The 15,369-nt window shown below is 41.0% G+C and overlaps 1 protein-coding gene across 2 annotated transcripts in view; it reads right to left on the reverse strand.

The window, feature by feature from the left end:
* Nucleotides 1-15,369, reverse strand: part of pan3 (poly(A) specific ribonuclease subunit PAN3) — a 161,618-nt gene that overhangs the window by 98,508 nt on the left and 47,741 nt on the right. For both annotated transcript variants that reach the window (XM_072577296.1, XM_072577295.1), the window contains exon 4: nucleotides 10,278-10,345. In XM_072577296.1, the coding sequence (XP_072433397.1) occupies nucleotides 10,278-10,345 (68 nt within the window). The remainder of the gene's footprint in view (nucleotides 1-10,277; nucleotides 10,346-15,369) is intronic.

Raw genomic sequence — 15,369 nt, forward strand, 5'->3', positions numbered from 1 at the left:
CCCACCTCTGACATCCCTTCTACACTTTCCTCCAACCAGCTTAAAACTATAACCCCTTATGTTAGCCATTTCTGCCCTGGGAAATAGTCTCTGGCTATCGACTCTATCTATGCCTCTCATTATCTTGTATACCTCAATTAGGACCCCTCTCCTCCTCCTTTTCTCCAATGAAAAAAGTGCGAATTCAGTCAACCTCTCTTCATAAGATAAGCCCTCCAGTCCAGGTAGCATCCTGGTAAACCTCCTCTGAACCCTCTCCAAAGCATCCACACCTTTCCTATAATAGGGCGACCAGAACTGGACGCAGTATTCCAAGTGCAGTCTAACCAAAGTTTTATAGAGGTGCAAAAAGATCTCACGACTCTTAAACTCAATCCCCTTGTTAATGAAAGCCAAAACACCATATGCTTTCTTACCAACCCTGTTCACTTGGGTGGCCATTTTAAGGAAGCTATGTACCTGCACACCAAGATCTCTGTTCCTCCACACTGCCAAGAATCCTATTCTTAATCCTGTACTCAGCTTTCAAATTCGACCTTCCAAGATGCATCACCTCGCATTTATCCAGGTTGAACTCCATCTGCAACCTCTCAGCCCATCTCTGCATCCCGTCAATGTCCCGCTGCAGCCTACAACAGCCCTCTATACAGTCAACGACACCTCCAACCTTTGTGTCGTCTGCAAACTTGCTGACCCATCTTTCAATCCCCTCATCCAAGTCATTAATAAAAATTACAAACAGTAGAGGCCCAAGGATAGAGCCCTGTGGAACACCACTGATCACTGACTTCCAGGCAGAATATTTTCCTTCTACTACCACTCGCTGTCTTCTGTTGGCCAGCCAATTCTGTATCCAGACAGCTAAGTTCCCCTGCATCCCATTCCTCCTGACCTTCTGAATGAGCCTACCATGGGGAACCTTATCAAGTGCCTTGCTGAAGTCCATACACACCACATCCACAGCTCGACCCTCATTAACTTTTCTAGTCACATCCTCAAAGAACTTGATAAGGTTTGTGAGGCATGACCTGCCCCTCACAAAGCCGTGTTGACTGCATTTAATCAAGCCATGCTCTTCCAGATGGTCATAAATTCTATCCCTCAGAATCATTTCTAACACCTTGCAGACGACAGATGTGAGACTTACTGGTCTGTAATTGCCGGGGATTTCCCTATTTCCTTTCTTGAAGGCAGGAATTACATTTGCCTCTCTCTAGTCCTCAGGTACAACTCCAGTGGAGAGCGAGGATGCAAAGATCTTCGCAAGTGGCGAAGCAATTGCATTTTTCATTTCCCAAAGCAGCCGAGGACAAATCTGATCCAGGCCTGGCGACTTGTCAATCTTAATGTTTGACAAAATTTTCAGCACATCAGCTTCCTCTATCTCTATCCATTCCAGCATGCACACCTGCTCTTCAAAGGTTTCATTCACTACAAAGTTCGTTTCTTTCATAAAGACAGAAGCAAAAAACTCATTTAGGGCTTCCCCTGGCACAGTGGTTAGCACTGCTGCCTCACAGCGCCAGAGACCTGGGTTCAATTCCCGCCTCAGGCAACTGACTGTGTGGAGTTTGCACATTCTCCCCGTGTCTGCGTGGGTTTCCTCCGGGTGCTCCGGTTTCCTCCCACAGTCCAAAGATGTGCAGGTCAGGTGAATTGGCCATGCTAAATTGCCCGTAGTGTTAGGTAAGGGGTAGATGTAGGGGTATGGGTGGGTTGCGCTTCGGCGGGGTAGTGTGGACTTGTTGGGCCGAAGGGCCTGTTTCCACACTGTAAGTAATCTAATCTACCTACTCAGACTCCACACACAAGTTCCCTATGCTATCCCGATCAGCCCTACTCTTTCTTTAACCATTGTCTTATTCCTCACATAAGTGTAAAATGCTATCGTGTTCTCCCTAATCCATTCTGCCAAGCCTTTCTCATGCCCCCTCTTGGCTCTCCTCAGACAATTTTTGAGCTCCTTTCTCGCCTGCCTGTAATCCTCTAGAGCTGAGCTTGACCGTAGCTTCCTCCACCTTATGTAAGCTATCTTCTTCCTTTTGACGAGAAGCTCCACCGCTCTCGTCATCCAAGGTTCCTTTATCTTACCCCTTCTTGCCTGTCTCAGAGGGACATATTTATTCATCACTCGCAACAACTGTTCCTTAAACAGTCTCCGCATGTCTATAGTGCCTTTACCATGGAACAATTGCTCCCAATCCATGCTTCCTAACTCATGTCTAATCACATCATAGTTTCCTCTTCCCCAATTAAGTATCCTCCCATTTTGCCTAATCCTCTCCTTCTCCATAGCTATGTAGAATGTGAGGCAGTTGTGGTCACTATCACCAAAATGCACTCCCACCACAAGATCTGATACCTGCCCCGGCTCGTTTCTCAGCACCAGGTCTAGAATGGCCTCTCCCCTCGTCGGCCTGTCAACGTACTGAGTTAGGAAACCCTTCTGAACACACCTTACAAAAACAGCTCTATTCAAATCTTCTGCTCGAAGGAGGTTCCAATCAATATTGGGAAAGTTAAAGTCACCCATTACAACAACCCTACTACGTCCACACTTTTCCAAAATCTGCCAACCTATGCTTTCTTCAATCTCCCTGCTGCTATTGGGGGGCCTGTAGTAAACCCCTAACGAGGTGACTGCTCCCTCGCTGTCCTAATTTCCACCCATACTGACTCAGTAGGCAGATCTTCCTCGACAATGGAAGCTTCTGTAGCTGTGATACCCTCTTTGATTAGTAGTGCTACACCCCCTCCTCTTTTTCCCCCCTCCCTATTCTTTTTAAATGCTCTAAACCCTGGAACATCCAGCAACCATTCCTGCCCCTGAGAAACCCATGCCTCTGTTATGGCCACAACATCATAGCACCAGATACTGATCCATGCTCTAAGTTCATCACTTTTATTCCTGATACTCCTTGCGTTAAAGCAAACACACTTTAACTGATCCCTTGGTTCCTTCCCAGGAAATTCCTTCCCACTAGCTGGTCTACCTCTTGCTATTGCCTCGTCTGCATCAACTCTCACCTCCGGTATACAGCTCAGGTTCCCACCCCCCTGCCATACTAGTTTAAACCCTCTCGAACTACTCGAGCAAACCTTCCACCCAGGACATTGGTCCCCTTCCAGTTCAGATGCAACCCGTCCTTCTTGTACAGGTCCCACCTTCCCCAGAAGGCATCCCAATTATCTACATATCTGAAGCCCTCCCTCCTACACCAGCTGCGCAGCCACGTGTTAAGCTGTGCCCGCTCCCTGTTCCTCGCCTCGCTATCTCGTAGCACCGGTAGTAAACTAGAGAACACTACTCTGTTAGTCCTGCTTTGCAGCTTCCATCCTAACTCCCTGAAATCACTTTTTATATCCTCGATCCTTTTCCTGGCTATATCATTAGTGCCAATATGTAACACGATTTCTGGCTGTTCGCCCTCCCCTTTTAGAACCTTATACACCCGATCGGAGACGTCCCGGACCCTGGCACCAGAGAGGCAACATACCTTCCAGGAATCCCAATCGTGACCACAAAATCTCCTGTCGATTCCCCTAACTATTGATTCCCCTACCACGAGTACTTTTCTATTCTGCCCCCTTCCCTTCTTTGCCACAGTGTCAGGCTCAGTGCAAGAGAACTGACTACTAAGGTTTTCCTCTAGTAGGTCATTCCCCCCCCCCCCACCCCAGCAGTATCCAAAACGGTATACTTATTGCTGAGGGGACCATCCACAGGGGATCTCTGCACTCTGTCTGTCCCCTTTCCTCCCCCTAACTGTAACCCATCTCTCCTTGTCCTGAGCCTTAGGAGTGACCAACTCCCGGTAACTCCTCTCAATTATCCCCTCAGCCTCCCGAATGATCTGTAGTTCATCCTGTTCCAGTGAGACTACAATTGTTTTGAAGGAGTCTGCACTCAGTGTGGTGCTTGATCATACAGCATTGTATATTTCCTATCTACAGTAGTGAGCTGCAAACTGTAATTTTGTGGATATTTCAATGCAAAATACATTGCACCAATATGCTTGTCAGTACCCATCATCCAGAGCTGAACTGAAGATCAAATACTGGATGTTTAATAAAAAGGAATTAACAGCTGCCCTTAAGAATTTTTACAAAAGTGAGTCTGAATATTTTCTTAACAGTGAGAAACCAGGAACAAACCTCACGTGGATTTGCCTTTGTATTTGGAGTGAACAAGAGGACATTTCCTAGAGTTCTCTGGGTACTACCCGGTAGGATTGCCAGGCTCTGATTTTCATTTCTAATCTGTGCTAGGAAGTCATTTGAGTGAGATGCATGTATCAAACTTCAAAGTATGAGAAGGTTTCCGACGGAGTAACATGCTAACAGACGATATTAAGAAAAATGAGTTTAAAGTAAGGAAATTATTTTAGGCCAGAGTGTTACGCACCAGGCAGTAGCAAAGAATGAAGTTAACTTTTGAAATTCAAAATGAAAATAGAATTGAAGCTGTGTCAGGAATAGTATAGCACTGGATAGAAGCTAATTCAGGATCATAGGAAGAATAATAAGGAATTATCTACAGTTCCAGTAGGTGAGATGAAATTTTAAGTACTTCAAGCCCAAAGTATTAACAAGAAAAAGTATGTCTCCCCGGAAATGAGCTGGAAGTACAGCACAAGATGCTGTTACAGTTTGAAAAACATTTAAGTTCCAGCAGGTGTACTTTCCCGATACAAAACTGTTGTTTATACTCTATTTATAGAGTGCTTGGGTTATTTCTACTGTGTGTTTAAAACTCTTTGAATCTGTGTTATAAGGAATGGTGTGTGTTCTTTTTAAATCTTCATTTTTGTTGTTAACAAACTTATGTTTTGTTTTATTGTTACAAAGATTGCAATATTGTGTGCTTATGTTTTAGTAAGATATCACTTCAGCAACAAAACTAAAAAAATCTAACAGCCAGGTTCCCGTCAGGGGTCTGACTTGTCCATTAGCAACATCAACTGGACATTACTCACTAACAGTTGGGGCCACAAGATCTTAAGACAGAAAACTGTTTTAACCAGCATCTTATGAACCGGCAACCCGATAAACTCCCCTCAGCCAAAATTATATACCTGAAATAACGGAAATTTACTGTATTATTGCAATGTCCGAGTAGTCTGTTGAGGATGAGTGAGAGAAGGCTGTCATTGTACAAAGATGCCACTGTTAGCTCATTTAAGCTCCCACCTTCACTCTCACCAAGTTGAGAAATCCTCAAATCAACTGAACAATGAGAGGTTGACAATGCAACACGCCTGCTCTCAGAAGTCTCACTCGTTCACAGACACAGCTTTCTGTCCCTAACTAAATCATAAGAGACTCTGCTAATTGGTATGACTGCCTCCTGGTACAAAGCATTCCCATGTTCTGATTTGTCACAGACTTTGTACCTTAACCTCCAGCTAAATTACTGAGCTGAAGCTTATTGATTCGCTAACACTTATTGCAGACATTGCCTCTTTTAGAGTACTGTGCAGTTCTAGTTGTCCTGTTATAGGAAGGATACTTACCAAGGTATTGCCAGGATTAGAGGACTGACTTATAAGGAGGGGCTGGATAGGCTCAGACATTTTTCACTGAAGCATAGAAGGCTAAGAGATAACTTTAGAGAGGTTTATAAAATCATGAGGGGTATAGCAGATGTCTTTGCCCTTGGGTGTGGGATTTCAAAACTAGGGGGCATATTTTAAGGTGAGAGGAGAAAGATTTAGAAAAGGCATGAGTGGAATTCGTTTTTTTTTTAAAATAGAGTGCAGTTCACGTGTGGAATGAACTTTCAGAGGAAGTGATGGATGCAGGTACAGTTATAACATTTAAAAGGCATTTAGGTAAGCACATGACTAAATGTTTGGAGGGATAGGAGCCAAGTGCAGGTAGGTAGAACAAGTTTAGCTTGGGATTACGTTGGCATGGACTGGTTGGATAGAAGGGTCTGTTTCCATAATGTATGACTAGGTTGGCCATAAACTATAAAGTCTCCTGAGTGCAATGCTGCAGCTTTGACACCTGTCCTGCCAAATTTATGAATTTTAATTAATTACTCATCTATATTATTCATTTATTTATGTTGATTTTTACATGTTTCATTATCTTTACCAATAATTTGTACATTATTTTAAACCTGAAGAATAGAATAAACTTTAACCACTCACCAAGTACTCAAATAGTTGGCTTCTTTCCCTGTATTAGAGCAAGAACCAATTCATAAAGGGCAAGAATAGAAGAAAAGCAATAGAAAACAAACATTCTTCCATCTCTTTACCAAACACCCCCATTCACCAAACTCTTACACTTGCACTCATTTTTCTTAGCTGTGCTGAAAAACATTGTGTTTATAGTCAATCAAATTGGGGCCAGAGAATAATATCCAACCTGCCTGGTAACTAGCTACACAGCTCTAATGGCAGTGTGTTTATCCTGTCTAAGCTGCAAGAAATAGATTTTTTTAAAAATTGAAACAATACTTTGCAATCACTACTAATTACAGACCAGGTTAAATTTTAAGAACAAACTTAATTTAAACTCCCCTATTCACCAAACCCTCAGGTTTGTACTGTTTCCTCAGTTGCACTTATTTATATAGTAAAATTAACATATGGTAAAGGAAATAACAAGTTTTTTACTTAAAGTATTCCGGAGGCCTTGTATGTTGCTTGAAAGGTCAGTACTTATTGTACAAGTTGGCCTCTTGAAACCCTCTAGCCATTGTGGTAGATGAAGAACAACCACAGTGCTGCTGGGGAGGAGTTCTAGAGTTTTGATTCCACGACAGTAAAGAAACAGCAATCTAGTTCCAGTCCGGATTACAACATTGCTTGGAGTGAAATATGCAATTGCGGATGTTCTTGCGTGTCTGCTGTCCCTCTTCTAAATAGTAGAAGTTTTGGATTTGTAAAATGGTGCAGACTATCTTATAGGCAGTACACAGCCAACACCTTAAGTATTCACTTTCTCCACCACTGGGAGAGAAGCCAGTAAGGTCCTAATTAAAGAAGGTGCCTGGTTTTGGTTGATATGGAGCTTCTTGAGTGCTGTTAAAGTGGACTCAACCAAGCAAGTGGAAAATCTGAAGGAAAGTTACTCACAATAGAACTGTCAGCCTGTGACCGACCTATTCTTATTTCCACAGTGTTCACATGGCCAGTTCTGTAAAAGTTCAGATAAATAGTACCCCGCAGGATACTGAAGTGGCAGTTCAGCAATGATGATGCCATTTAACATCAAGGAGAGATCATATTATTTTGTTGGACATCATCATTGCATAGAACTCGTGCAATGCAAATATTACTTGTTAGTTTTCAGCCAGAACTAAACATTATGTAGATTCCACTGCATTCAGACACACACTGCTTCAGAATCTGAGGAATTGGAAATGGTATTGAACACTGTACAATCAATGGGCATCTTGATTTCTGACATTATTTTGGAGGGAAGATCATTGATGTTGTAGCTAAGATGCTTAGCTAAGGACACTACCTACAGGTGCTCCTGTAGTAAAGATTCATGGAGGCAAATCATTCTTTTCGCTTTTAGGTAAAATGCCAACCGATGAAATCTTTGCTCCCCCGTTTCCCATTGACCTCAATTTTGCTAGGACTCTTTAATGCCACACTCAAATAAATGCTGCCTTGATGTTGACACCAGTCTCTCTAAGATCACCTCTGGAATTCAGCTTTTTTTTGTCCATGCTTGGACAGTGACTGCATTATGTCGGGGTAATTCATCAGTGAAGTCTAAAGACAATATTGAAAACTTATTCCAGTATTTTTCCCTTCAACTGAAATACTTTGTTTAGTAAATACACTATTCCTCAGATAAGGACAGGAAGCTTCAATTTACTCTGTTAATTCATATTCTAGTGTAAAGTCTTGGTTGGAGTGGAAGTAAAGTAAGGATGATAGGAATATAGATAGATAGATCAAGCAGAAAATAAAACAAGGAAGGATCCCTTAGTGTTGCAGATTTTGATCCTAGAGGGGAACTTAAACCCCCAACTTTCTAACAGAGACAAAACTGCTACCAACTGAGTTTACGTTGAGAAGCCAAATGCTCCTGCATACTAAAAGAAAATAAAGACATTTAAAGTGATCATTACAAGTTATTTTCCAAGTTAGTTGGGCAAAAATGAAAAGCTTACAACTAAACTAATTTGACCAGCCATTCACATTTGGTAAACTAACCTAGTTCCCAGAATCCAAAATTTGAGAAAATCTAATTCTTCCAAAATTTCAAGACTGATGGTTGTTGTAAATTATGCAAGTTTTTAAGAGATGAAAAACTTGCTGACTTGCACCACACAAGAATTATCAGAACATATATTATCAGTACCTATAAGAATATTATGCATCAGTGACAGCTATGTGCATTGATTTAATAAAGAATAATGGAAGAGTTTTTAAAGCAGTAGAGTAAACTGACCAATTAACTGATCAGGTAGCATCACATTCAAAAAGTTAAGCTGCAACAACTATCTCAATGCCAAGATCATTTTTTTTTTAAACCACATTAAGTAGCTTCATCCACATTTAATTGTTTTCATTTCAATGAAGGCGTATAACAAACCATTGGGGATGTCCACATTCTAAGAGGAACAGTTAAGCAAAAGCACTTAAAGTTCAAGAAATAATGATCATTGCTGAGAAATATATTCAAGAGAGAAATTACTAGTAAATTTTAGAAGTACCACTGCAAAGAATATAAAGATTACCAGGCCCAAACAGAACAAAAACCTACTAAAAAGATATCAGATGGCACAAAACTTTCATTTGACATCCCAGCTCAGAATAATGCATTTTTTGGTGGCATGGCTTACAGCATTTGAACTGGATTCCTGATTTGCTCTGTTTTAGAACTTTATTCAGTTTTTAACCTTAGCCAGTTTTGAGAAGATTTGTAGCTCAGGTTGGAGGTTCTGGATGTAGGTTTGCTCCCTGAGCTGGAAGGTTTGTTTTCAGTCATTACGTCACCATACTAGTAACATCTTCAGTGAGCTTCCAAATGAAGAACTGGTAGTGTAACACGCTTTCTATTTATATGTTTGAGTTACAAATATATGTCTTCAGGAAAACAACAAGCTGCCATTCCTAGATGTCGCAGTCGAACGAACAGCCAATGGGGAACTTCAAACCAGCGTCTAAAGGAAAACACCACCATAAGGACCAAATATTGAACTACAAAAGCAATTGTTCCAACATTCACAAAACAAAGCTGCATTAGAACATTATCTCATGAGCCACCATACACTACAGCACAGAGGAACTATGCAGAGGAAAATCACCTATACAGTGTATTCAAAAGGAATGGGTACCCAATGAACACAGTCTGTCAATTTCTGAACAAACACAAACAGGTCAACAAAACACATCCAGAAACCCTACCCACCTTTCCCCTACATCAAAGACATCTCAGAAATGACAGCCAGACTACTCAAACTCCTTGGCATCATGGTAGCCCACAAACCCACCAACACACTAAAAACAGCAGCGAAAGAACTTGAAATATGCTATACAGGCAACAAGCAAAATTAATGGTCATCTACCAAGTACCTGGCAAGAACTGTAACAAACATTACATTGGATACACAGGCAGAAAACTAGCCACCAGGGTACATGAACATCAACCAACCACAAAACGTCATGACCCACTCTCACTAGTATCCTTACACACAGATGAGGAAGGACACCACTTCAACCGGGACAATAAATCCTTCCTAGGACAAACCAAACAATGAGGCATGCACGAGAATTCCTCGAAGCATGGCATTCCAATCGGAACTCTATCAACAAACACATTGGCTTGGATCCTGTTTACTACCCCCTGAGAAAAAGAACAGGAAATGGCATTACCAAACCAAGAAACCTCAAACATATAAATAGAAAGCGGGTTACACTACCAGTGCTTCATTCAGAGGCTCACTGAAGATGCTACCTTGTATGGTGATGCAATGTCTGAAAACAAACCTTCCGGCTCAGCAAGCAACCTACATTCAGTTTTAACCTTCTATCGTCTGTCCACCAAAACAAATAACCAGTTAACAACTAATTTGAGCTTTCAAAACAGAACTATGTAGTGTTGTCTGTAAATATAAGAGACTCAAATGTCAATGGACTTCATCTCTTTGGTTGAAAGGGTTCATTTTTCATAATTTTCCTCTCCCTCTATGGTAAAGGCAGGAGAATGGATAAGTATCTTTTGAGTTGGCTGAGGAACAGATATACAAAGAAACAAAAATAATTAAGTTACTTTGCAGTTAAAAATGTGGTCAAACTACCTACCTTTCTTCGTTGAGAAATGCTGAGGCCAGAGAAATCACTGAACAATGAGGCAGGTAAATTTAGTTGATCTGCAAAATAAATTTAAATCTTCAGTTACAAACCAATTAGTATTCCCTACATCTACTCAATCATATTGAGCCAGAATTTGCTGCAAGGCTGATAATGAGTCCAATGGTATTCATCATTGTGTGAGAAATTGTGCAGCAATTTCTGGTGAGGAGCAGACACACAGTTCAACTTGAATATTCAAAAAAATCCAGAGTTAAGTTTTTCTATTGCTACATTTGCAAAAACCATAAAACTGACTGCCTTAATTACATAAGTACACTACATGAACATATGAATTGAAAGCAGAAAAAGACCATTCAGTGCCTCAAACCTCATCATCATTCAATAAAATCATGACTGGGCTGCTTGTGTTTTTAATTCCGCATTCCAATCTGTCCCCAACAAGCTTTGCATGTGAAGCTTAACAAGAAAGCATCTACCTCCACCTTGAAAGTATCCCAGTGACCATGACTCCACTACTGTCTTAGGAAGACAGTTCCAAAGTCATACAAGCCGTGCACACGAAAAAACTCATCAGGGAAACAATTAATTTTAGAAGTGTTCTTAATCTCTAAAGTTCTGGACTCACCCACAAGGAGGATGCAACTTTTATATGTGTACTTTATCAAGACTGTTCAGGATATTTTACCTTCATTCAAGTCACCCCTCATTCTTCTAAACTCCAGTCAGAAAAAACCCCCAGAAATTCCAGTATGTCACGTGAACACAAGTATTCTTTTGCCAACATATCTTCATCACTGCCAATCAACCATTCTAGTACTAAGGTTTAACTACAACAAAGGTTGAGAGTAACAACTGTAACAGAACAATGGGCATTTTTTCAGGAGATTTTCAGTTCAGACCAATTTCAATAAGTATGAAATCTTTTGGATATCGAATAAAATTAGGGAAGTAAACACGTGGCTAAGGGAAACACGCGTATGGGAAAGAGGGATTCCATTTCATGGGACATTAATATCTGTTTCAGAACAGAGGAGATCAGTACTGATGGGACGGTCTCCCCCTAAACCAATCTGGAACCAGTTCTCTCGCAAAAAGGGAAATAGGGTGGTCACCGGGCCTTTAAACCAGGGAGTCTGGGGAAGGGAAGAGGAAAAACGACAGGAAGCATGGTGGTAAATAAAAAGAAAGGCAGCAGGTTAGCATGTGTGCAGGAGGGTTTAACCACATGGCAGACTATGAAAGATATAAAAAGGAAGGATAACTCAGGAGATATTATTCTTGGAGATGTTGGAATTCATAAAGAGAATCCAAAAACTAGCATAAGGGCACTTTACATGAATGTTCATAGCATATGTAACAAGTTAATGAGACAAATCATCGCGAATGAATATGATTTAATAGCCATCGAGGAGACATGGTTGCAGGATGGTCATGACAGGGAGGCGGTGTAGCTCTTGATATTTAAGGATGACATCAGGGCGGTGGTGAGTGATGATATAGGCTCTATGGAGAATAAGGCTGAATCCATTTGGGTGGAAATTAGAAATTCTAAGAAGAAAAAGTCACTGATAAGTGTAGTCTAAGAAAATAAGGGAGGCTTTCAAGTTGAAAGAGAAGACATACAAAGTCGTAAAGATCAGCAGGAAACTAGAAGATTGGGAAAGCTTTAAAGATCAACAGAAAGCCGCAAAAAAAGTCAAAGTTAGATTATGAGAAAAAATTAGCTCAGAGCATAAAAACAAGACAGGAAAAGTTTCTATAAATACATAAAACAAAAAAAAAGTGACTAAAGTAAATATTGGTCCTTTAGAGAATGAGAAGGGTATTTAGTAATGGGTTATGAGGAAATGGCTGAGGGATTGAGAGGTTTTTTTTGTTGGTCTTCACAGTGGAGGACATGAATAACATGCCAGCAATTGACAAATAACGAAGGTAGGCGAGGACCTGGAAACAATCATTATCATGGAAGGGGTAATGTTGTGCAAGCTAATGGACCCAAGGGTAGACTTGTCTCCTGGCCCTGATGGAATGCATCCCAACGTGATAAAAGAGATGGCAGGAAAAACAGCAAATGCAGTTGTGGTAATTTTCCAAAATTCACTGGACTCTGGGGCAGTTCCAGCAGATTGGAAAACAGCAAATGTGATGGCACTGTTTAAAAGGGAGGCTGACAAAAGTTAGTGGATTATAGACCAGTTAGCTTAACTTCTGTGGTGGGGAAAATGCTCGAGTCTATTATCAAAGAAGAAATAGCAAGGAATCTCGATGGAAATTGTCCCATTGGGCAGATGCAGATCATGCTTAACTTATCTTTTGGAATTCTATGAAGACATTACAAACACTGGGGACAATGGGGATCCAGAAGACGCGATCTATGTAGATTTCCAAAAGGCATTCGATAAGATGCCTCACAAAAAGCTGCTGCATAAGGTAACGATGCAAAGCTTTACGGGCAACATATTAGCATGGCTAGATGGTTAGTTAACCAACAGGAAGCAAACTGTGGGAGTAAATGAGTGTTATTCTGGTTGACAATCAGTAACTAGTGGTGTGCCTCAGGGACTGTTGGTACTGTGTTGGGATTGCAAATACTCACAATTTACATAGATGATTTGGAGTTGGGGACCACGTGTAGAGTGTCATCTGCAAACTTTGACAGAGGAGTGTTAGAACAAAGTGTGCAGGGGACTGTGAAGCTTTGCAAAGGGACACAGATAATTTAAGTGAATGGCCAAATATCTGGCAGATGGATTACAATGTTAATAAATGTCAAGTCATCTATTTTGATTAGAATAATAGTAAAAAAGACTACTACTTGAATGGTAAGAAAAATTGCAGCATGCTGCTTTGTACAGGGACCTGGTGTCCTTGTGCATGAATCACAGAAGGCTAGTCTACAGGTGCAACAGGTAATTAAGAAGGCAAATGAAATTTTGTCCTTCATTGCTAAAGGAATTGAATTTAATTGCAGAGAGGTTATGTTGCAGCTGTATTAGGTGCTGGTGAGGCCACATTTGCAGTATTGCGTGCAGTTTTGGTCTCCTTACTCAAGAAAGGATGTACTGGCACGAGAAGGGGTGCTGAGAAGGTTCACTACTTGAGGGGGTTGGCTTTTGAGGAGAGACCGAAATTTAGAAGGATGCGGGGGGAGGGGAGAGAGAATCTTATAGAAACATATAAAATTATGTAGAGAATAGGTAAGATAGAAGTAGAGAGGATGTTTCCACTGGCAGGTGCAATGAGGCCAAGAGTGCATAGCCTCAAAATTAGGGGGAGGAGATTTAGGACTGAATTGAGAAGGAACTTCTTCACTCAGCAGGCTGTGAACCTATGGAATTCCCTGCCCGGTGAAGTGGCTGTGGCTTCCTCTGTAAATGCTTTAAAGCTAAGATAGATAATTCCTTTGCTATTCAAAAAATCAAGGTTTATGGCAAGAAGGTGGGTAAGTGGAACTGAGGCCACAAAATGAACAGCCATGCTCTTACTGAATGGCGCAGCAGGCTTGGCGGGCCAGATGGCTTACTCCTGCTCATAGTTCTTATATTCTTGTGTCTAAAACAAAGTGGTGAAAAAGAAAAAATGCACTTTGCATGTTGTGCAAATTCTTCAAGCAAGTAACTGGGTAACTAGGGGGAAGAGAGAACAAAGCAAAATAAAACTGAAAAAAAAAGAGACTGAGAGACAAAACGACGTTCAAAATAAAAGAAAATCCAAAAGTTCTTGGGCACCTAAATAGTAAACTGTACCATAATGCAAAGTGGGTAATAGGAGGATGTTTTGCATGAAGGGCAAGGTTAGAATACTTAATGATACTTTAATTGGTATATTCTTAAACGATACTGAGAAAACACTGGCAAAACAGAGATGGGAAAAGTAATACCTGTAGATGATACTTGAAATGTTTAGGGATGACAGCTAACATCCCATATTACTGAAGAAAGTAGGTGTAAAAATAGCACAAGAGCTTGTCACAATCTTCTAATATTTCCAAGATATTGGGGAGGTTCGCAAGTAGCAAATATGTCATCTTTATTTCAAGGATAGATATAGAGGCAGACTAAGTACCTGCAGTCTAGTCAGTTTAACATCTCTGGGATGTAAGATTTTAGAAAAAAAATATACAGAATGGAGCTTTCTTCTTTCTGACAAAAGGTCACAGGACTCGAAACATTAACCGTTTTTATCTGTACAGATGATACTGGACGAGCTGAGTTTCTCAAGCACTTTTGAGTTTTATTTCAGGGTTCTACTGTCCTCAGTTCTTTGCTTTATTTTCATACTTCACTGATCTCGTGAACTAGTGAAGCAAGGGAACCATAGACTGGTGAGCCTGACCTCAGTGGTGGGCAAGTTGTTGGAGGGAATCCTGAGGAACAGGATGTACATGTATTTGGAAAGGCAAAGACTGATTCGGGATAGTCAACATGGTTTTGTGCATGGGAAACCATGTCTCACAAACTGAGTTTTTTGAAGAAGTAACAAAGAAGATTGATGAGGGCAGAGCGGTAGATGTGATTTATATGGACTTCAGTAAGGCGTTCGACAAGATTCCCCATGGGAGTCTGATTAGCAAGGTTAGATCTCATGGAATACAGGGAGAACTAGCCATTTGGATACAGAACTGGCTCAAAGGTAAAAGACAGAGGGTGGTGGTGGAGGGCTGTTTTTCAGACTGGAGGCCTGTGACCAGTGGAGTGCTACAAGGATCAGTGCTGGGCCCTCTAATTTTTGTCATTTACATAAATGATTTGGATGCAAGCATAAGAGGTACAGTTAGTAAGTTTGCAGATGACACCAAAATTGGAGGTGTAGTGGACAGTGAAGATGATTACCTCAGATTACCACAAGATCTTGACCAGATGGGCCAATGGGCTGAGAAGTGGCACCTGGAGTTAAATTCAGATAAATGAGAGGTTGCTGCATTTTGGGAAAGCAAATCTTAGCAGGACTTATACACTTAATAGTACGGTTCTAGGGAATGTTGCTGAACAAAGAGACCTTGGAGTGCAGGTTCATAGCTCCTTGAAAGTGGAGTCGCAGGTAGATAGGATAGTGAAGGAGGTGTTTGGTATGCTTTCTT

The sequence above is a fragment of the Chiloscyllium punctatum genome, chromosome 9 (genome assembly GCF_047496795.1).
Source record: "Chiloscyllium punctatum isolate Juve2018m chromosome 9, sChiPun1.3, whole genome shotgun sequence".
Classification (NCBI taxonomy): Eukaryota; Metazoa; Chordata; class Chondrichthyes; order Orectolobiformes; family Hemiscylliidae; genus Chiloscyllium; species Chiloscyllium punctatum.